Source organism: Panthera tigris, chromosome B1 (assembly GCF_018350195.1).
Source record: "Panthera tigris isolate Pti1 chromosome B1, P.tigris_Pti1_mat1.1, whole genome shotgun sequence".
NCBI lineage: Eukaryota > Metazoa > Chordata > Mammalia > Carnivora > Felidae > Panthera > Panthera tigris.
In genome coordinates, this window is record NC_056663.1 from 145,221,893 (window position 1) to 145,245,191 (window position 23,299).

Here is a 23,299-nt window from a genome sequence, read left to right on the forward strand (position 1 = left end):
GATTACGGCTCAGGTCATGATCTCACAGTTTGTGAGTTCGAGTCCCACATGGGGCTCTGTGCTGACAGCATGGATCCTGCTTGGAATTCTCTCCCTGCCCCTCCCTTCCTCAAAATAAAACAATTAATTAAAAATAAAAAAATAAATAGTGTATCAGACCTAATTCATCAGAGTTAGTCACAATGGCCCTTCCATATTAAATACCCTTTTAAAGATTGAAATATATGAGAGAATTTACAGTAGATTTTAAAATTATCTCCCTATCTCTGAATTTGCTAACACCACGGTAATGAGTTACTAGACAGAGCCATAAAAAATGGAAACCCACAAAGCAATATTGAAATACATGTGGGCCTGGCTAGACCCCTTAGGTGACTGGTTGGCACATAGTTAATGCACAACAAATACTTGTTCAGCAAATGAGAGAGTAAGTGAGTGACTCACTCCACATACCAACATCCTCAATTAAAACGTATGCCTCAGGGCAATTATAAACTTGTATACACAAAGGAGCTCTGGAGTTGCTTGAAAATAGTTAAAACTGTGAGTGTTAAATCTGCTATTTCTAGAGATCTACCATGACAGATATGTATTGACTTAGGAGAGTAACATAAAGGTAAGCTCGATTGACTTCAACAAAGAACTAACAGATAACAAAGTTTTAGAGAAAAAACACTTTTCTGGACATGCTCCTTATAAGTAATAGCTGTCCTTTAAAACAATACAACTGTTACTGCCTGTATCTTCATGGGTGCTTTAGTCAATGTGGCACAGAAGATCTCATATGATAAATTGAATCAAACTGAATTTAATTAATTCACACTTAAGAGTTTTCATGCAGAAGCAAGTAGTGCAATAAATTTACTTTTTCTCGTGTCTTATCTAATACAGTGAGAATACTTTTTTATTATAGATTTTGTTTCTTGATCTTACTATAGACTGACACTTTGATGAAGCGAATTCCTTATATAAAATGTCTTAGACTGCTATTGCTCTATTCTCAGTGTTCTATGGTTTCCCTAATCCACCAATCCCTCTTGTTTTGTTTTGTTTTGTTTTGTTTTTAATTTCATTTAATTGATCTGTCGTCAGCATCCGTAGCTTTATGCTGCTCTCTCTAAATAAAGGTTCTCATCTGTGGGTTCACACAACCCAGCAGAAGTATCAGAAAGCAAAAGTCAGAGTTGACCTGGAGAAGCACCACAAAGCAGGAGATTTGGAAATCTGAAATTTTGAAACAGCATATTAACAAGTTTCTCTGTACACATGAAATTTAAATGTGCAAAAATAGAGCATCTTGAATCTGAGAAAAAAAATTAATGTGTATCAGGAAACTTGAGGTTTTCTTATCTCCTTTTTAGCCTTGGGTGAATTGAAGTTCTTAGATCTCAGTTCAGCTTGATGGGTTTTTGTAATCAAAGGAGGCTGGAATAATTTGGATATTTCAAAACTGCAACTAGATTAGGGTGACCATCAGTAACAAAGCTATATTGGGTTTACCTGCCTAACGGAGTTTATTTAAAGTGATGTTAGACCAGTAACTCACTTCTTTGAGTCACAATTTCCTTATCTATGAAATAAAGGGGTGGAGCTCAATAATTCAGAAGGTTCTTTCCACAAGTTTGATTTCCCTGAAACTTCTAAAAAGTGAAGATTTTTCTCTGTGTCTAAAAACTGTAAGTCCCTAAGAGTCAAGGCTGGGAAGCATCAGGCAGGGGAAATGAGTTTTTATTCCTAAAAAGAAACACTTAAAGAGTACTTATGATGAAAGGTACGTGGGTGGCTCAGTTGGTTTAGCATCCAACTTCGGTGCAGGTCATGATCTCACGGCTCATGGGTTCTGAGCCCCACATTGGGCTCTGCGCTGATAGCTTGGAGACTGCTTCAGATTCTCTGTCTCCCTTTCTCCCTCTGCCCCTCCCTTGCTCACACACACACTCTCTCTCTCTCAAAAATAAATAAATAAACTTTTTTTAAAGTACTTATGATGAAACAAAACCAATGAACATAGGGGTAGGTGGGGAAAGAGATCCAAACCAAGAAACAGACTCTCAACTATACAGAAAAACTAATGGTTACTACTGGAGGGGAGGTGGGTGGGGGATGGGTTAAACAGTGATGGGTATTAAGGAGTGCACTTGTGATGAGGACCAGATGTTGTATGTAAGTGATGAATCACTAAATTCTACACTCAAAACTAGCATTGCACTGTATGGTAACTAGCTAGAATTTGAAAGAAAACTTGGGGGGGGAAGTACTTATGATGGACCAGCGCCTGTTGTAAGCACTGTACATACATGCATGAATTTAACCCTCACAACTGAGGCAGGTACTATTATTATGTCCATTTACCAGATGAGGAACTGGAAGTATCAGGTTAAGTAGTCTAGCTTGTTCAAGGGTGTATGCTAGTAAGTAGTGGGGTCAGGATGCAAACCCAGACAGCTGGCTTCAGGTATCAGTTCTCTTAACCACTCCAATCTGCTACATGTCTAAAATTTACAGAGCCCACACACTTGATCCATACGGTTAATGCCTAGATGCATGGATTTCTTCCAGATTCCTTACATATTAACCAAGGTCATGAGGCAGAACTGATTATATGTGTGTTGTCAGAGCTCTGGAAGGAAATATGTCAAAACTCCTGATGTTTTAACTGTGGTTAAAAGTAACCTATCCTTGGGGAGCCTGGGTGGCTCAGTTGGTTGAGCACCCGACTTCGGCTCAGGTCATGACCTCACAGTTCCTGGGTTCGAGACCTACATCAGGCTCTCTGCTGACCGCTTGCTCATAGCCTGGAACCTGCTTTGGATTCTTTGTCTCCATCTCTCTCTCCCCCTCCCCCACTCACGCTTTGTCTCACTCTGTTTCTCAAAAATAAATAAATTTTTAAAAAAAGGTCAAAAGAAAAGTAACCTATCCTTGTAAAAATATTAGAACCCTGAAATTCCATTCAACATTATAACGATATTTGCTATTACATTTTGAAAATAGAAGCCCCACGAAGAATTCAGCTCTCATGGCCATCCTTCTTATTACAGTCTGAATTTCATCTGAATCTCCACCCTGCCTTTTATTTATTTTTTTTTAATTTTTTTTAAACGTTTATTTATTTTTGAGACAGAGAGAGACAGAGCATGAACAGGGGAGGTTCAGAGAGAGGGAGACACAGAATCTGAAACAGGCTCCAGGCTCTGAGCTGTCAGCACAGAGCCCGACGCGGGGCTCGAACTCACAGACCGCAAGATCATGACCTGAGCCGAAGTCAGACGCTCAACCAACTGAGCCACCCAGGTGCCCCTCCACCCTGCCTTTTAAAGGCTTTCAGTGGATTCATCCTCACCCTTTATTATAAAACAACTCTCACTCATTTAGTTTTTAATGTTTATTTATTTTGAGAGAGAGAGACAAAGTGTGAACCAGGGAGGGGCAGAGAGAGAGAGAGAGAGAGATACAGAATCTGAAGCAAGTTCCAGCCTCTGAGCTGTCAGCACAGAGCCCAATGGGGGGCTCGAGCTCATGAACCTCCAGGTCATTACCTGAGGTGAAGTTGATGCTTAACCAACTGAGCCACCCAGGCACCCCAAAACAACTCTCATTCTTGACTGCAGGCTCCTTGAGAATTGAAATTTTATCTGTCTTGATTATCACTTTTCCCCAGTGTGTAGGATACTTGACATTTAATGAGTATTTGTTAAATAAGTGTGTAGATAACTAACAAGTTTTTGTTGAATTAATAACATAAAACATGTAAAATTATTTTTTAGACAAAAGTAGCCAATGTCTTCTGCTCCCTCTTCTTTTGACAAAATAAATACATTTAAGGGAGAGCAATATTACTTCTGATATTATATTGATCAATTTCCTGTTTTCACAACCAAATTATTTGATCCATAAGTATGGCAAATTGTTACTTGAATTTTCTGAGACAAATTATTTTTTTATTTAATTTAATTCTGTCCAATATTGTCTTCACTAAAAAGCATAACTGAATCTGATTTAATTTAATACATTTTAAAGCTTACTATTTAAACTCATAAATAAAAATGATGGTGCACTTGGGTGGCTCGGTTGATTAAGCATCCAACTTTGGCTCAGGTCATGATCTCGCAGTTTGTTCGCGCCCTATGTCAGGCTCTGTGCTGACAGCTCAGAGCCTGGAGCCTGCTTTAGATTCTGTGTTTCCCTCTCTCTCTACTCCTCCCCCTCTCATGCTCTGTCTCTCTCTCAAGAATAAAATAAAAAATTTTTTAAATTAAAAAAAATAAACTCACAAATGAAAATGAAATTATTTGTTAGACTATGAGTATTTATTTTTAGTTAAAAATATGATCTACAGAATTTAATTAAATAGGCACCAGTCTTTCATTTCAGCACCTTATAATCATTATAACAATGCTACATACCAATACAACATAATTTATTCTATAATTTTAAATATAATTCTTCCCAAAACACTGGGACACAAGGAGAATAGTCCAGAGAGAAGAACAAACTTGTCTAAAATTAAAATGCAAATAAATGGTAGAGCCAAGACTAAACACTAGGTTTTTCTAGCTGGGGTCTAGTAGTTTTTCATTATCCTAATTTTCATTGAAATACCAGAAGTAGATAATCAATGAAAGAATCGTGTTGGGGAGGAAAATTTTTTCTCTACTTTTCAAAGATTGTTCTGGCTCATCTAAGAATTAAACTGACATGAGACCAACTAGCAAGAGAAAATAAAATTTAACTTCCTTTGTTTGGAACCCAACATACATGAAAGGGTTAAAAACAAAAAGGTAAGATGAGGTATATATGTATCCTGAACTATAGAATGGAATACTGTCTTGGGCCTTCAAAGGGGAAGAAGGCAATTCACAGGGTAATAAGTAGCGATATTTGGTAATTAGATGTTTGCCCTGCCATACAGATGGGTCACTCAGATAAAATTTACCTTCAGTAATAACTCTTATTCTTGGAAAGATCTCCAATTTAGATTTTCTTACTGAGTGGGCAAAAGTTTTTCTTGGGCCCACAAGGTCGCAACTGCATACAGTTCAAGATAGTTCACATGTTAGCATCATACATTTTGGGGATTCTTGTTCCTTCAATTGGAAGATTTACCAATTACTATCCAAATATCCAAGAAGTGTATATGCTGAATATATGTCTAATAAAATATTTTAAGAGCAGCATTTGCCAAAAAAAAAATTATTTTTGTGTCATGGAACAGAATAAAATCTGGTTTTGTTATGCATTGTAGAGTAGAAAGAGAACTTTGTTCTTTTAGAAACTGAGAACTTTATCACATTAAAACTGGGGAGGGGGAAACTTGAATGAGCTTTAGGAGGTGCTCACTGAGTGAATAAATGTGCTTGCATACTAAACATCTGTTAAATGAGTTTTGATGAAATTCAACCCAAACCAATTATTGTTGGTATGTTTTCACTGAAAGATCAGTCTTTGTTAACCAGTGCAACAAAGAGCTCTTCAACTAAAAGTGAGATATCTGGTTTATAGAATAAAATCAAGTTCTATTTCTCTTTCAGCAACTAAGAAACTAAAACTAAGAAAGCCTAAACCTGAGTTCAGCAATTAAGTTGCAAGCCTAATCCTATTGTTTGCACACAACCTGTTGAAGACCCCTATTAACTGTTTTAGGCCACCTGACATTAAATTGAATAAACTGAATGAAAATTAAACTCTAAAAAGAGCTATTTCAAATGATGAAGCAAGGGAAAAAGCAAACCCAAAAGATAGTCACCCAGCTATAAGAACCAAATAATCTATAGTGGAATATGATTACCTGAATCTTGAGGTAAACATTAATGATTACATTGTGGATGATGGGTCTCAGATTAATAAATTTGTACTTTCACTGAGAGAGAGTCAAGGTTATCACTGCTTCTCTGAACAAATTCTAAAGCCCACGCATGGTAACCTTTGAAATTTTAACAGAACATCACCAGTCTTGCACTGATTGCTTCAGTTTACATGCCACTGGTCATAGAACTTTGAACTGGCCATTTTTGTTTGGAAAACTTGTAGATATTGTATCTCTTTAAGTTAAACAAACCCTTGGACATACACACACGCTGTTTAATGAGCGTTGTCCCCTACAAATGGAAAATTTCACGGGTAAAGAATCAAGTGGAATAGTACAAACCAAACCTAAGAGTTCCGAACTGAAAAATTATTCAAACATTCTGTCTTTTCTCTCACCGCACTTTATATGAAAAGACATCTCTACCTTTCTGTATTATTCTTCAAGGGAATATTTCTGTATGATCTGGAGTTATACCTATTTAAAATTAATGTTAAAATATCTTACTATGATACCATAAATGTCATAAAACTTGCTTCTTTCTGCTTTACAATACCTTCCATTCAATACAGAGGAATTTCTAAGCAAATTTCTGGTACTGTAATTCTATTTTTCTATTGGATTTCATGAAAAATTATAGGCAAATTTTTATAGGGAAATAAAGAATCCCTTGATAAACTAAAGCCACATTTAATTCTATACAAATAGTGTCAGAATTACTTAATTAAATGAAAGAAATTAATTTCCCATAAACACGGCCAATAATGTTCAGAATATTAATAATATTATTGGCCCTTAATTACAACATTTTGCAATAAAAATACTAGACAGAAAACACACAGCCATGTGAAACTTTAACAGCATTCGTTTATATTTTGTTCTTTTATTAAAGTTTTAAATACATTTGCTTTTGCTTTTTGGGTAGGTTTTTGTACTGCTTCAGACTAGGCTAGAAGATGGAGGTTAGAATAAAGTATTTACAATGCAAATTTTAACCTATTCCAAGCCCTAGTATAATACCGTAGTTAGTCTTGGTAAAAATTCAATGAACTACTTTTATTATCTTTCATTTCCTAAACTTTTAACATAATCATGAACAAAGATACGATATAAAAGCTGAGATCCAACCTATACATCCATTTGTTATAGGGCAAGTTGTATATGACTAGCCCATAACATGATAGTAGCAGAAATTCAGTGGGAAGTCCTTCCTTCTACACCTCAATCCAACATAAGTATTATTAAAACATGAGTTCAGGGGCACCCGGGTGCTCAGTTGGTTGAGCATCTGATTTTGGCTCAGGTCATGATCTCAGGATTCACGGGCTTGAGCCCTGCATTGCTTGCTGCTGTCAACACAGGGCCGGCTTTGACCTGTCTGTCCCCCTTTCTCTCTGCCCCTCCCCTGCTTGTGCCCATGCTTTCTCTCTCTCAAAACGAAATACACATTTTTTAAAAACCCACATGTGTTCAAATGCATATATTTTCATGCTGTTTATAGTACAGAGTAGTTTAAAGCGTTTTAATTTGCACACCATTGGGTGAGGCTCCCCTTATCCAGTTTACTACAGGATAGTCAGTCCCAATAATCTTACATCTATCCTAATTCATACATTTGTGTCACATCTGCCTAGTCTTGGTAGACAGTTGATTTTCTTGTGTTAAACCCACTGGTATTCCATCAGAACAAAGAAAACTTTAGGAAGATTCTCTTTTATCATGATAACTAAGAAGAAATTGATTATTTAAAAATCTGGAAACATCTATAATATTTTAATTCCCCCAATTAACAACAACAACAAAAAAAGGAGGGTGCCTGGATGGCTCAGTCAGTTAAGCATCCAATTCTTAGTTTCAGCTCAGGCCATGATCTCACGGTTTGTGAGTCCGAGCCCTGCATCAGGCTCTGCACTGACAGTTTGGAATCTGCTTGAGATCTCTCTCTCTCTCTCTCCCTATCTCTCTCTGTCCCTCCCCCACTCATGCTGTCTCTGTTTCTTTCAATAAACTTGAAAGAAAACATTAAGAAAAAAAAAGTATAGCCACAGCCAACAAGGGGACTGTCAGGGAGCCTGGAGCTCTGGTAGCTTCACTCCTGCTCTGAAAAAGGGATCCTGGGAGTACACGATGCCTGTACAGCAAGCAGAAGCAGGCTTCCCTTAAGGTAACAGATTAACAAAATGGTAAATCCTGCCAGGCACAGGAATCAACACATAAGTGCTCAGTTCTTAACAGGAATTTTCAGCTCAACTTGTAGAAAGGGCCTACCAAGAGAAAAGTGTGTCATAGCCATGGTCCCTGCAGGCACAATTACTTGGTAATGACAGCTGTATGACAACTTCTCATTCTTTCTTCAATTCCCTCCAAGTGATTTCTGTCTCCACCACTACTCTAGAACTTCATCTCACTGCAGTGCTCAACTCCAATAGGAAATATTTGCTACCTATTTCATGCATATGAAAGGACTCAGAGGCATTTGATTTGCCCCTTTTATGTTGACCTCCATGAAATAACATTATTCTAGTTCTCCATTTTCTTCTTGAACCAATTGGTCTCCTTCTTTTTTTTTTTATAAATTTTTTTTTTTACATTTATTTATTTTTGAGACAGAGAGAGACAGAGCATGAACGGGGGAGGGTCAGAGAGAGGGAGACACAGAATCTGAAACAGGCTCCAGGCTCTGAGCTGTCAGCACAGAGCCCGACGCGGGGCTCGAACTCACGGACCGCGAGATTATGACCTGAGCCGAAGTCGGCCGCTTAACCGACTGAGCCACCCAGGCGCCCCTTGGTCTCCTTCTTAAACACTAACAGCTCTCCCTTTTATTTTCCAACCGAGGGCTTTTTTGCCTTCTATTGAATCAGTCAGAAATCATTTAGTTCTTTCTTCTCTTGGTCTCTCGTTCACTCATTTCTATTTGGCTGTAGTCATGTATCAATGGGTATACATACTTCAACCACAAGCAATCTTGCACATCCCTCTCCTCCAAATATCTTCCTAGAAGGTCATGTGTTATCATTATTCTCCTTCTGCTCAAAAATTTGTATGAACTCTCCTTCACCTATAAAATGAAATCCAAATTAATCATGTGCTGACAAAGAGCACAGAGAAAAGCAGCATCTATTCAGTCTAGAAATGAGAGTCTTTCAGAATCTGTTTCACTCAACCAACTTGGGATAAAAAATGCAGGGTCTTTTAAGGCAGTGAAAAGCCAATGGATTGGTGTAATACAACATGACAAAAGGAGAAGATTGTACACAATGAACTGGAGAGCCAGGTCTCAATTATGGGAACAAAGTATTAAAGAAGAGATAAGAAATGGGCTTGGGATAAAAACATTAGGGATCCAAATGTGCCTAACACATAAAAAGAGGTAGATAAGAGGAAACAGTGAACTTAGAATGGCGTGAGATGAAAAAAGGAAAAGGAAAAGGAAAAGTAATGGCATAAGCTAGACGAAGGTAAAAGATCTGGATGTCAACAGTGATCCACAAGTAACTCACACGGAGAGGAGAACCTTAAAGTGAAAGCATACAGTTATTTCAGAAGTAAATGTTGAGGAATAAAGCCAATTTCCTGAAGGCAAGAAGACAGAGACAAGATAAATAGACATTAACCTGAAATATATATACGTATTTAGCAAGAATGATATTTTTTGAAATATTTTCTTTTTGGCTTCCCTTTCTTGGGGAGAATTAAAACTGTTAGAGCAGGAATGCAAAAAGAAATCAGTGTTAATATTCACCTATCATTGTTAGATTTTTCAAGTGACACAATAATCTTGAGAGATTTTTGAGAAAATCTCAGAGAAAACATTTACTTTAATCGTGTTCATCCATATATCAAATGCAAAACTTGAATGCTCTCCACCTACATTGTCTTTCTTTTCTTTTTTCTTTTCTTTTCTTTTCTTTTCTTTTCTTTTCTTTTCTTTTCTTTTTTTTTACAGGCTTAGACAGAGAGAACTCTCAATGAGAATAAGGGACATTTCATTCTAAGAATAAAATGGAGCTACTTTCCAGAGGAAGAATAGGAGGCACAAAAGAGAAATTCAAAAGGAATGAAATTGGAATGAATACACGGCTAATGTCACCCTGAGACCTATTATCTCCAACAGGGAAATAAGATGAAGACGGAAACTCAGATGAGTTGAGGAGGAAGCCCAAAGCAGTTTCTACTGATTCCCATTTGGAACTGTTAGAAAGAAGACGTCTTCTCAGGGTGTTCACCTGGGCCAACATAAGGAAGCCCCTGAAGAGCAAAATTTAACACAATAGCAGAAAGGCAGAGAGTTCTTTCTATGTGATCCACAACATTGTTTTGTCAATTTATAATTATATTTTACATGCATAAATGAGGTATGTGTGGTAAGATCATATGCCCAGCTCATGGGTAGAACAAACTTACTTGGTGAATTTATCTGTTATTATATCTGAGTGTAGCCAAATACAGTCTTCACAGGCCTTCATTTTAAGTACATAAAAGGCTGAATTTAGATTTTTTTTGCCCTGTGTAGATAGCACACTGTAGAATCTTGTGGAATAGGACAATAAAATTCAGGAATGCTAGAGAAAAAACTAAAAAGTAGTCCACAGCAATAGCTTTTAAGAAACTAAATCCTGATCATTCCTTTAACTTAGTTCCAAATCAAAAAAGAAATGAAGTACTGAACAGTGACCATCGTTTTGATCATCAATACTGACCTTCTTGAACTGCCTTGTGATAAGAACATGTTGTTCTGGGCAGTTCTCAAGCAGAGTAGCCCAAACCATTAGGGAGTAACAGTCCCTTTGGCAACAGTTTAATCACTAAGTCCAATGTCACATGGAAAAATAATCTAGAGCATTCACAATGTGTCTTATTCCAGAGAACTCACCCACTCATGTTTGTCTACTATGTGCTCTACCACAAAATTTTACTACCCTTACAGATAGCCTATTGACTCTGGTCATGAAATAGTAACCATGGGGTTAGGGGTCACACACTACCTTCAGGTAGAGATCACTCACCTCCACCCTCCACCACCCCATCCCAACACCAAAAAGAAAGAAAGAAAGAAAGAAAGAAAGAAAGAAAGAAAGAAAGAAAGAAAGAAAGAAAGGGAAAAAACAAAAAAACTTGGGACAGGAATCTCTTTTTTTCTACTTTTCCCACTCTTATTCTCAATATTTTCTCATCATTCTGAACTAAGTGCCATATCTCCTTTATTTCAAATAGACCTTTGGCATTTATTTCTAGACAAGCTACAAGAATTCCTGACTTCCCTTTTTTTGTTTGTTTGTTTGTTTGCTTGTTTGTTTTTAATTTGAGTTTCCTATCCTCACTTTCATAGAGAGAATTTCCTCTCTCTGACCCTTTATTTACTTCTAACTTTGATATATGATGGGATTTTAAAATATCTGGCCTTTTGGGAAATAACCAGTAGCATTTGCCATTCTGAAGCCACCAGATAAATATGAACTAAAGTAACACATCTGCAATCCCCACCACCATTTTAAGGAGTAGGTCTCAATCTTTCATTTGCCTAAAATCATCAGTGGGGTAATAGGACATCTCTTAGCCAATCATATTTTTCCAACAATATTCCATACTAATAATGATTTATTCCTGATTTTAAAATTATTGCCCATATCTAAAGGTAATAGTGCATTAATTCAATGGAATATTTGCCTTGTACAAAGAAAGAAGAAAAGATCCTTATAAATACATTAGAAATGATATCTAAGGTATATCTTTCAGAAAAAAAAATATGTATAATAAAGTAAAATAAGGGTGGTTATATATAAAATAGGAGCAGTGTGTAACATTCTACCACTTAGGTTAAAAGGCAGTGAGCATGTTGGGAGGGACATACTTATAAATACTGAATAGTTCATGACAAAACAATCTGTGGAAGGATTGCAACAAAAATGGATAAAAGGCTATGTAACAAAATGGTAACACTGACTCCTTGGAGAGGAGTTGGATGACAATGGAACAGCTATGGAATGGATGCTTTTCACTGAATAGTCATTTATGACTTTCTAAAAACTTGAATCATATTAATGCATTCACATTCCAAAAATAACTGAAACTAAAATTGAACAAATATTTAAAACAAACAAACAGGGGTGCCTGGCTGGTTCAGTCGGTTAAGTATCTGACTTCAGCTCAGGTCATGATCTCACAGTTTGTGGGTTCAATCCCCATGTCAGGCTCTGTGCTGACAGCTCAGAGCCTGGAGCCTGCCTCGGATTCTGTGTCTCCCTCTCTCTCTGCCCGTCCCTGGCTCACACTCTGTCTCTCTCTCTCTCTCAAAAATTAACAAACATTAAAAAATTTTTTTAAATAAAACAAAAAAAGATTGAAGCTAAAATTAAATAAATACTTAGAACTGGTAAATTTTCTTCCACTATCACATTAATCCTAGGAAAGTATAGATGGTGTCTGAAATCACATATTTCAGATACTTTCTCATATAGTTAACAGAAAAAATTCTGCATTCTAGTTGGACACTAGACATGAAGCTATATTGATGGGCACTTTACTGAGCAGCTCTCTAGGACTGGGTGGTTTTCTCAGGAAAGACACCAGCTCTTATTCATCCCTGTATACCCAGTACCTGGAACAGTAATTTTCAAGTTATGCTCTATAGACCCCTGGGGTGCTTCAGACATTTTGCAATTACTTGATTTGGCTTATTTCTTTTAAAATATATATAGTTTAGGGGCGCCTGGGTGGCTTGGTGGGTTAAGCGTCCGACTTCAGCTCAGGTCATGATCTCACGGTCCGTGAGTTCGAGCCCCGCATCAGGCTCTGTGCTGATGGCTCAGAGCCTGGAGCCTGTTTCAGATTCTGTGTCTCCCTCTCTCTCTGCTCCTCCCCTGTTCATGCTCTGTCTCTCTCTGTCTCAAAAATAAATAAACGTTAAAAAAAATAAAAAAAATAAAAAAAAATAAAATATTTATAGTTTAACACATACAGAAATCCATATATATATATATATATATATATATATATATATATATGGCAGAAAGGAAAATATCCTTAGGTTATGAGTGAAAAAATTTTGTGAGCCTCAGTTGAGATATTAGGGAAGAAGGAACTACAAATTAATACTTAGAAATGCATGTGTCATGCTCAAGTAAAAGTCAATCAACATTTAGGTATATCTGCCTATTACATACTTTTCTCAAATCATAATAATCACATGTGCAAAGAAAAGTGAACTTCTAGCAGGTAGCTAGATACCTTAAGAGTATCATAGTTTTATCACTCACTGTAAATTTGGTTGATTCTTGTCTGACATTTATGATAATGTAAATTGTTGTGTTAAATATTGTTGGTGATAGAGCTATGAAATAAAATTATTTTGTTATTCCTATGATCCGTAGTTATTCTGAGACTGAAAACTATTTTATTTTTCTTTTTTGATTTACTTTTTTAACCATTACCATTTGCAACTATTTTTCTTTTTCTCCAGCTTTATTGAGGTATAATCAATAAAATGGTAATATATTTAATGTGATGACTAGATACATAGATAGATAATAGAAAGATGATAGAATATATATATATATATATATATATATATATATACATCATGAAAGATTCCCACAAAAAGTTAATTAATACATAAATCACCTCACATAGTTACCTTTTTTTTTTATTGGTGAGAATGCCTAAGATCTACTCTTTCAGTAAATTTTAAATTATACAATATAATGTTATCAACTATTATCAGTATTATAGTCATCATGCTATACAGTAATAGATCCTCAGAAATTATTCACCTTATAACTGAAAGTTTGTACCCTTTACCAACCTCTCCTCATTTTCCCACACATACCCCCACCAGCCACTCACAACTACCATTCTATGCTTTCTGTTTCTATGAATTCAACTTTTTGTTTTAAGATTCCACTTACAAGTGATACTAGGCAATATTTGCCTTTCCCTGTCTTGCTTATTTCACTTAACATAATGTCCTCCAGGTTTATTCATTTTACTGTAAATGGCAGGAATTCCTTCTTTTTTTAAGGCTGAATAATAGTACATTATATATGTATATATATATATTATTATTATTATATATTTATATATCATATTTTTGTTATCCATTCATCCATCAGTGGATACTTATGTATGTCCTGGCTATTGTAAATAATGCTGCAATGAACATAGAAATACAGATATCTCATCAAGATAATGATTTAATTTCCTTTGAATATATACCCAGGAGTAGGACTGCTGGATCATATGGCAGTTCTAACTTTAATTTCTTGAGAAACATCCATACTTTAGTGGTTGTACCAGTTTAAATTTCCACCAGTTTACATTGCCACATCCTTGCCAGTATTTATGTCACCTTTTAAAAAAAAATGTTTAGTTACTTATTTTGAGAGAGTGAGTGTGTGTGAGTGGGGTGTTGGGGGGGCGGGTACAGAGAGAGAGAAGGAGACAGAGAATCCCAAAAAGGCTCAATGCTGTCAGTGCAGAGCACAACATGGGACTCAAACTCATGAACTGTGAGATCATGACCTGAGCCAAAATCAAGAATCAGACACTTAACTGAATGAACCACCCAGGTGCCCCTATCTCATCTTTTTTAATAATCAATATCTTAATATGTGAAGTGATATCTCATGGTGGTTTTTACTCGCTTTTCCCCCATGAATAGTGATTTTGAGTGACTTTCATATACCTGTTGATCATTATGTTTTCTGGAAAAATGTATATCCAGGTCCTTTGCCCATTTTAAACTGAGTTATTTGGGGTGTTTTTTGTTTGCTTTTGTTTTAGTTTGGTTTGGTTTTTGTTAATTAGTTGTATGGGTTCCTTGTATATTTTGGATATTAACCTCTTATAGGATACGTGCTTTCAAATATTTCCTCTCATTCCGTAGGTTCCCTTTCCTTTTTGTTGATAGTTTCCTTTGCTACAAAGAAGTTTTTTAGTTGGGTGCAGTCTCACTTGTTTGTTTGTACTTTTGTTGCCTTCGCTATTGTTGTCAAATCCAAAAAGTCATTGCCAAGACAAATGTCAAGAGAATTACCCCCTATGTTTCATTTTAGGAGCTTTATAGTTTCAGCCTTATATTCAAGTCTTTATTCTGACTTGATTTTTATATATCAAGGACAGGAGTCCAATCTGTTTTTTGTTTGTGGCTATCCAATTTTCCTACTATCATTTATTGAAGAAACTGTCCTTTCCCCATTGTACATCCTTAACTCCTTTATTGTAAATTAATTGACCATATATATGTGGGTTTATTTCTGGGCTGTCTATTCTGTTCCATTGATCTATGTGTTTGTTTTTATGCCAATATCATACTATTTTGATCACAATAGCTTTGTAATAGCCCCAGTTTAAAATCAGGAAGTGTGATGCCTTCAGCTGTGTTCTTCTTATTCAAGACTGCTTTAGCTATTCAGGGTCTTTTGTGATTCCATACAAGTTCTAAGATTGTTTTTCTATTTCCGTGAAAAATGTCATTGAAATTTATTTTTTTTTAATTTTTTTAACGTTTATTTATTTTTAAGACATAGAGAGACAGAGCATGAATGGGGGAGGGTCAGAGAGAGGGAGACACAGAATCTGAAACAGGCTCCAGGCTCTGAGCTGGCAGTACAGAGCCCGACGTGGGGCTCGAACTCACGGACCGTGAGATTATGACCTGAGCCTAAGTCGGCCGCTTAACCGACTGAGCAACCCAGGCTCCCCTGTCATTGAAATTTAGATAGCAATTGCACTGAATCTGCAGATCACTTTAGGTAGCATGGACATTTTAACAATATTAATTCCTCCCATGCATGAATATACTCCTACAAACATTCTCCCTGTGTATTCTGTCAACTCCTTCCCTCAGTATGTGCCTGCCTCTGTGTCCAAATCTCCCCTTTTTACAAAGACGCCAGTCATGTTGGATTCAGGCCCATATTAATTACCTCATTCATCTTAATTTGGTTAAATCTGCAAAGACACTATTTCCTAATAAGATCACAGTCTGAGGTGATAGAAGTTGGACTTCAATATGTCTTCTTTTGGAGGATACAATTCAGCCTATAACAGCTTCTCTCCCCAAGTCTCTTAGGTTTCTGCTTTCTCCATTTAATGTTAAATCTTTTCTATCCACTTTCCAGATGTCAGAATTTTGTTACATATTTCTTCAGTGCTGTTACTCATTTTCCAGTTCGCTTGGTCCTTGTAAGTTTATGTTTTTGTTATATTTTTACTATTTTGATCAGGAGTAGAGATAAGTAAGTGTGTGTGCTCAACATCACATATAACAAGAATATCCAGAATAATCTTTTTGAAACTTGAATCATATTACATCATTACCCAGCTCATACCATCCAAAGACTTCCCCTTAACACTTACAATAAAATCCTAAATCCTTATCACAGTCTGCAAAGATCAGCACCAACTTGGGGCACCTGGGTGGCTCAGTGGGTTAAGCGTTCGACTTCAGCTCAGGTCATGATCTTGCAGTTTGTGAGTTTGAGCCCCATGTCAGGCTCTGTGCTGACAGCTTGGAGCCTGGAGCCTGCTTCAGATTCTACCACTACCTACCACTCTCCCCTGACATACCCCACTCCAGCCAAATGGTCTCGTTATTATTCAAAATTTCCATGCATGTTCCCAACTCTGGCCCTTTAGATCTGCTCATTCCTCTTAGGATACTTTCTGAGTAGTGAGGCTTGTATTCAAAAGTCTCCTCCTCAGACCACTGTCTGACTTTGATTTATCCCAAAACCATTTATCAGAGACCAGGAATGGGTGCAGAGTTTATATGGGAGGTGATCTCTGAAGGCAGAGTGAGGAAATTGGAAAGTAAGCTAAGAAAGAGAGGAAAGCTAATGAAGGATGTGGGTGGGTAGGTTGCTACTACGGGGAACTGTGGCTCCATCTCACTGGAGATTTCTTGTGACTGAATGGAACACACTTCAGAATTGTCACCATCTCTACCCCTCACTGAATGAAGATTGTTTCTGGGGACATTAATACCTAGACTGCCCTCATAAGCTGTCACAGCAAGTACTTAAGGAGGCAACATAATAGGTTCCCAAAAAACATTTATCATATGAATAAATGGGATGTGTAGAATTTTTGTAGACATTGGATAGAATAACAATAGAAAAAAAAACATGAAAAAATTATTGAAGTATACCAACGATTTAAAAACTAAAACAAGATACAGAATAGTGTTAGAATGTGCTTCTGCTTTTCTTCCTTTTTTTAAAGATATATATATATATATATATATATATATATATATAATATAAAATATTCTTTAGTATTCTTTAGATTACTTTTTAGATTTTTTTTAGATTCTTTAGATTACTAATGTTCTATATAAGAAAAGACCTCAAAATACAGTGGGTTAAATAAGATACTAACTTTATTTACCTGTAAGTTAAGTCCAGATATAAGCAGTCTGGGACTGATAGGGTAGCCATTCATGATATGATGCTATCCATTTCTGAACTCAAGATAATTGTTCCACTCTCTCCATCCTCCAGCTGTGGGAAGAGGGAAAAGAGCTAAAGGGAAGTAGCCTCTTTCTTTTTAAAGGCATACCCAGAAAAGGTATACATCGTATTTTACTTACATCCCATTGGCTGGAATGTCGTCACATGGACAAACCCAGTCCCGAGATTGGCTGGAAATGCACTTGTCATCTAGGGGTACTTGAGAGCCCATTAGAAAGGGAAGGTGGTATCAGTGGGCAACTGGCCACAGATGGCCACAGTGTCATGCCCACAGATTATTTATCTTGCATATGAAGTAGAATCCCAGAAGCTAGGTTAGAGACTGGTTTACTTGTTTGGAGAACCATTTTGCATGGCTTAAAATAATTGCCATGTATGTATATCACTGTAGTGGTATTAAAAGTTATTCTCAATACACTCAGATGTGTGATAAAAATACAGCTTTTTTGTTTTCCACAAGTAATCATGAATCCCTCCCACTGAGTAGTAGGGAAATGGATACATTTTTATTTTTGAAGTATAGCATCCGTATTTGTTCAGGTTGCCATAACAAAATACCATAGACTGGGTGGTTTAAAGAACATAAATCTATTTTCTCACAATTCTGGAAGCTGAAGATCCTAGATCAGGGTGCCAGCATGGCCAGGTTCTGGTGAGAGTTATCTTTCTGGCTTGCAGATGCCACCTTCTTCCTGTGTTTTCACACAGCAGAGAGAGAAAGAGAGCAAGCTCTGGTCCCACCTTTGTGACCTCATCTAAAGCCAATCACCTCTCAAATGTCTCATTTACAAATACAAGCTCACTGAGGATTAGGGCCTCAATATACGAATGTTGGTGGGGGACACAATTCAGTCCATAGTAGTATCTTTACCCCTCCTACTTTAAATAGTCTGCTTCATAACTCTGTCTTTTGTTTTGTTTTGTTTTGTTTTGTTTTGTTTTGTTTCAATGCCTACTTTTTCAAGTTGCCCCTACCCCCAACATTTTCCCCTCCATGGCAGCAAGCTATACGAATACACAGGGTTCATAACATTGGGGAAGGCGGCAGGTCTGCGTTTGTAATTTGGATGTGCCCAGCTCCTAAGGTATAGGTGGTAAGAACTCATCTCTGGACACTTTGCTATCTGTTCCTGAATCTACAGCCTATGAAGAGAGAGGACACAGAGGGCAGAGTGTGAGGAAGGGTCAGGAGTGTGAAGCATCCCCTGTCTCTATCCATCCTTACTGCTCTACCTGTGTATTCTGTTAGTGTTCCCCATGGTGAAGCAGCACCTCCCTGCAGAGCGGTGGACACCCAGCACACCAGAGGAGTGGATCATAATCCATTCACTAGAATAAATGTACCCAGGCCCTTACTGATCTAACACTTCTCCCCTCCAGGATTTCAGCCTGGAGAGAGGAGGTCAGAGCATGTGTATCTATCTCATGGCTGTCTTGCTCTCTCTCCTCACAATCTCCTGGGGACAGAATAGGCAGATTCAGGCTTTCCTCTTTCCTCAAATCCCTCTTCTGCCCTAGCATCGCAAGCCTCATGGCCTAACCATCATCATTAGAGGCAGTCACAGTGGGAAGAAACTATGATCTAAGTCCCTCTGATCTGGTTCTTGACATTAACAGGAAATAAGCAATTTGGAAAAACTCCTTTTTCTTCCTCCACAAAACCTAGATTTCAAGGCTTCTCTAAGAATTTTTCTTGGCAGACAAAAGTTGCACCATTATATTTTGTTTTCACTTTTTATTTAAAATTTGCAAAATTACGTAATAGCAGAGAGAATAATAAAATGTATGCATCACCCAGGTTCAGAAATTATCAACGTTTATGGTGATGTTTCATCTGTAACTGATCTTTTTCTTCTGGATTATTTTTAAACAAATTCCAGATATCATATTGTTTCCTTTTTTCTTTTATATTCCTTCCACGAGTCCAAATTCTACTAAGTCCCAAAAAATATCAGTTGGGTGCCTTAGGCTAACTAGGAAGAAAACTTTGAGCATGGAAATACAAGAGAAAAAAACTTTCCTGGAAAATTGGAGAATCACCAAAAGACTCATGGTTTTCTTTGTTAATTGCTTTCCATAAAAAATGCTTTTTACTGGGGTGCCCGGGTGGCTCAGTCAGTTAAGCATCCTACTTCAGCTCAGGTCATGATCTCGCAATTTATGAGTTCGAGCCCCACGTCAGGCTCTGTGCTGACAGCTCAGAGCCTGGAGCCTGCTTGGATTCTGTGTCTCCCTCTCTCTCTGCCCCTCCCCTGATCATGCTCTGTCTCTCTCTGTCTCTCAATAATAAATAAACGTTAAAAAAAAGTTTTAAAAATGTTTTTTTAATTTTATTTTTACTGGTAAACGAACACTATTTTGTCATTATTATCTTATTTTGGCCTAAGAAATTTCACTTAAAAGTCTTACATATTTAAAACTTTACCATCCTTTCAGTGACCAATTTGCAACTGACTCACGTTAAACAAAAAAAGTATTTGACAATTTATCTTTCCCTTTTGAATTTTCTGATTTGAAAGTATAAGAGTCATTAGGTTATGATATTAAAGGAAATGCAGAATGGAAATTATATGTGTACTGTGAGTATAATTATATTTAAAAAAATAGATACATAGGAGAAGAGAGTGGGTAAATTAGTAAACAAAATAGTCATGTGATTACATATCTTGAATTGAAGCAGAATTTTTCTCCCACTGAAGTTCCAGATATTCTATAATGTAGCTATAGCTATAGCACTTCCATAGAGAAATATTATTTTTTAAATAGAAAAATATAGATTCTAAGGACTTTTTATGTATAATCCCCTAATCCCTTTGTTTCTCATTGCATTTGGTGTCTTGCCAAATCACAAATTACGTCCAATGTTTACCCAGTTATGCAGCGTATACCAAGAGCTCCAGGTGGCTTTTTACAACAAAGTTAAGGCAATCTTGTTTCTATTAAACACACTCCATGAAAATTTTCAAAGGCAAATGATGCAAATATATTTTGACAGGGAGACCAAACACTTTAGAGTAATTAAATCTCTTATGTGCACTCCAGGTAGCATGCGAAAGCTCTGTACTACCATCCGTAGAGTGAGAATTCTGCTGAGGACACAGAAGACACTGAGCGGGTAGTGAGGAAACCTGAGTTCTGACCTGTGATCTGCTCTAATTGCTCCGCAATTTGATGAGTTTTCTGACCCATCTGGGCCTCAGTCAGCATCTGCAAAACCAAAAGATTATCAGCTTCTCTTACATCAGAGTGCTAACAGGCTGACAAAGTTAGAGAGTGTTATTGTTATTTTAACATTGTTGGTTGTGAATCACAATCCAGGTTAACTGAAGATAATCATGGAATGTGTCTGATTAGCCGCAATACTGAGGCCTAATTCAATTCTACGAGCTGAATGGAAATCAGAGTTTGAGAGAAAAACAGCAAGTTTTGTAATGAAAGGATAAGAAGAAAATAAGTTGTAAAATACCACAAAGTACTCAAAAGAAAAGCATGGAATTTTTCAGAAACATTAGCTTTAATTAGCCAAAAATGTGTATATTAATGAACTACTCCTAAATTATGTTTGCTTAGAGTGCCCCCCCCCCCCATCCACCCTTTGCTAAAATGACATCCCTGATGGTGGCTTAAATTCGTGTGCTCTGCTAATCTTTGTCAATCAGTGCATGCACGTGGATGCCTGGCCTGTTTGCAAAGTTCTTTGGCCTCTTTTAGGTGCTCAGATCACGTTTGCGGAAAGAAATTGAACTGATTATACAGGCTTTTGACCGCCACTTAGTATATAGGCTGGTGCAAAGAAAGCTACCCAGTTCCAATAGGGGCAAAGGGCCTAGGAGAATTGCTGCTCCTTCTTAAAGACAATTATTTAAATGTCTAATAAAGGAACCTCTGGGTGGCTTAGTCAGTTAAGCATTGACTCTTCATTTAGGCTCAGGTCATGATCTCTCTGTTGCTGCGATAGAGTCCCACATCCGGACTTTATGCTGCCAGCGTGGAGCCTAATTGGGATTATCTCTCTCCCTGTCTTTCTGCCCCTCCCTCACGTGCTCTCTCCCTCCTTCTCTCAAAGTAAATAAATAAACATAAAAAAAATAGATGTCTAATACATTTTAACTAGTACATAAATCATAAGACAAGAAATTTACAAGTAATATAATTCACATAAGAGAAAAAGAAAACACTGTGAAAAAAAAAAATCTGTCTCTCGGACTTCCAGGAATCAAAAATCTCTGAAGGGGAGCATACCCCATACACTTACAATATAAAAATATCTTATTTCCCTAAATCTTAGGTACTTTAGAAAGAACTTAAAGGTAAAAATAGCACACATCTAAAAGGAATGTTTGGCATTGCCTTTGTGTATCATTAAGCAACTCGAATTATGTTGTCAGCCAGCTAATATTTCAACCACCTCTGGCTTTCTTGGTGTTTATCCAAATATTTGTTTTTTCACATAATGTCCACTCCATGGCCATGATAGCTTTTAAACATTAAGTTCCCCTACCTTTGGACTTCAGGACATTAGTAGATGATAGGTATCTCTATAATGTTTCATATGAGAGTAAAAATATTCCATAGTGCTTGAATATGTATAATTATAATAAAACCTAGCATTTACTGGGCAGTCATCATGTACCAAGCACTGACTTTTACAAATACTGTTTCATTTAAGCCCTCAGAGCAAATAAGGAAATTGAGGCTTGGAGAAGGTAAGTAATTTACCCAAGGCCATAGACCTAGTTAGTAACTAAATCAGGATTCAAATCCAGATCTGACTTAAGCACTGGCTCTTAGCACTCACCACACCATTAGGTGCAAGAGCAGTTTTTTAAATCTTACAGCAAATGCTGAGTTTCAGGAATGCAGTGTGTATACTGGGAAAGACTTGGATAGCATAGTCTTTCCAGTTCTTCCATATATAACCATGATTTTACCTGTGCTGTCCCAAAAGAAGGAGAGGGAGAAGAGAGGAAAAGGGAGAGAAGGAGGAAAAGAAGAGGAGGGCATTTTGTATTTTTCTCCCCTGGAAAATGAAAGTTAAATTCCAAAAATATATCATTTGGATCATATTGGTGGGTTCTTAAGGGATTATCTCTCAGATCCAAACCCATTCTTCTTTTCTCTATTTTGTAAGGCGGGGACTCTGACTCTGAAAATTTTGTTTCCCTGTTGTAAGAAAATTCCTGTTAAAATCTGTCAAAAGGAGCAGCAGAAGGAGGTTAAAAGCAGGAAGAAGGCCAATATATATAAGAAAGAAACAGCATGGATAAAAGCAGAAGCTGATGGAATGGGAAACAAAGATGAAACAGAAATTCATCAAAAACAAAAATGGTTCTTTAAAGATATAAGTAAAATTTTCCAACCTCTGGCACAATTGATCAAGAAAAAAAGAGAGAAAACACACCAAAAAATTGAACTGGAGAAAGAACACTTATCAGGAATTATAACAGAGATGAAATGATAATAATAATAATGGGGGTTTTTGCCTCCAGGCTTGATGGACCAGGTGATTTAACTCTTACAAATCAACAAAATTCCAACACCCAATGGAAAATGTCCTAGAAATAAAGGGAAAATATGAGATTATCTGATCATCAGAACATATGATAGGAAACTACAAACATATACAAAATAGAAGAATAGTATATGAATAATGGAGGAAGCTGGGACCCGGACATCTAAGGAGAGAGCACCACTACAGTTGCTTGTATTTCTGTGGCAGCACAATAAGGCTGGTTCTGGAAATATAAAGAAAGTGGAAACTAGGGGCACCTGGGTACCTCAGTCAGTTAAGCATCAACTTCAGCTCAGGTCATGATCTCACAGTTCATGGGTTCAAGCCCCTCATAGGGCTCTGCACTAATAGTGTGGAGCCTGCTTGGGATTCTCTCTCCCTCTTTCTTTCTGTCCCTCCTCCACTTGCTCTCTCTCTCTCTCTCCCCTGCTCTGTCTCTCTCAAAATTAAAAAAAAAAAAAAAAAGGCGGAAACTTGAAGCAATTACTGTTGTCAGGGTAAAATTGCTGT

General features: G+C 37.0%; 1 protein-coding gene across 2 annotated transcripts in view; it reads right to left on the minus strand.

Moving 5' to 3' along the window:
• The window catches only part of ALB (albumin), a 56,509-nt gene extending 39,246 nt beyond the window's left edge, over positions 1-17,263 (minus strand). The window contains exons 1-2 of one of the 2 annotated variants that reach the window (XM_042982732.1): positions 17,195-17,263; positions 8,758-8,867 (exon numbers count right to left, since the gene is read on the minus strand). In XM_042982732.1, coding sequence (XP_042838666.1) covers positions 8,758-8,867; positions 17,195-17,248 — 164 coding nt within the window. In that variant the 5' untranslated portion in view covers positions 17,249-17,263. The remainder of the gene's footprint in view (positions 1-8,757; positions 8,868-17,194) is intronic. The other variant, XM_042982733.1, reaches the window with a different exon arrangement.
• Positions 17,264-23,299: the final 6,036 nt, after the last annotated feature.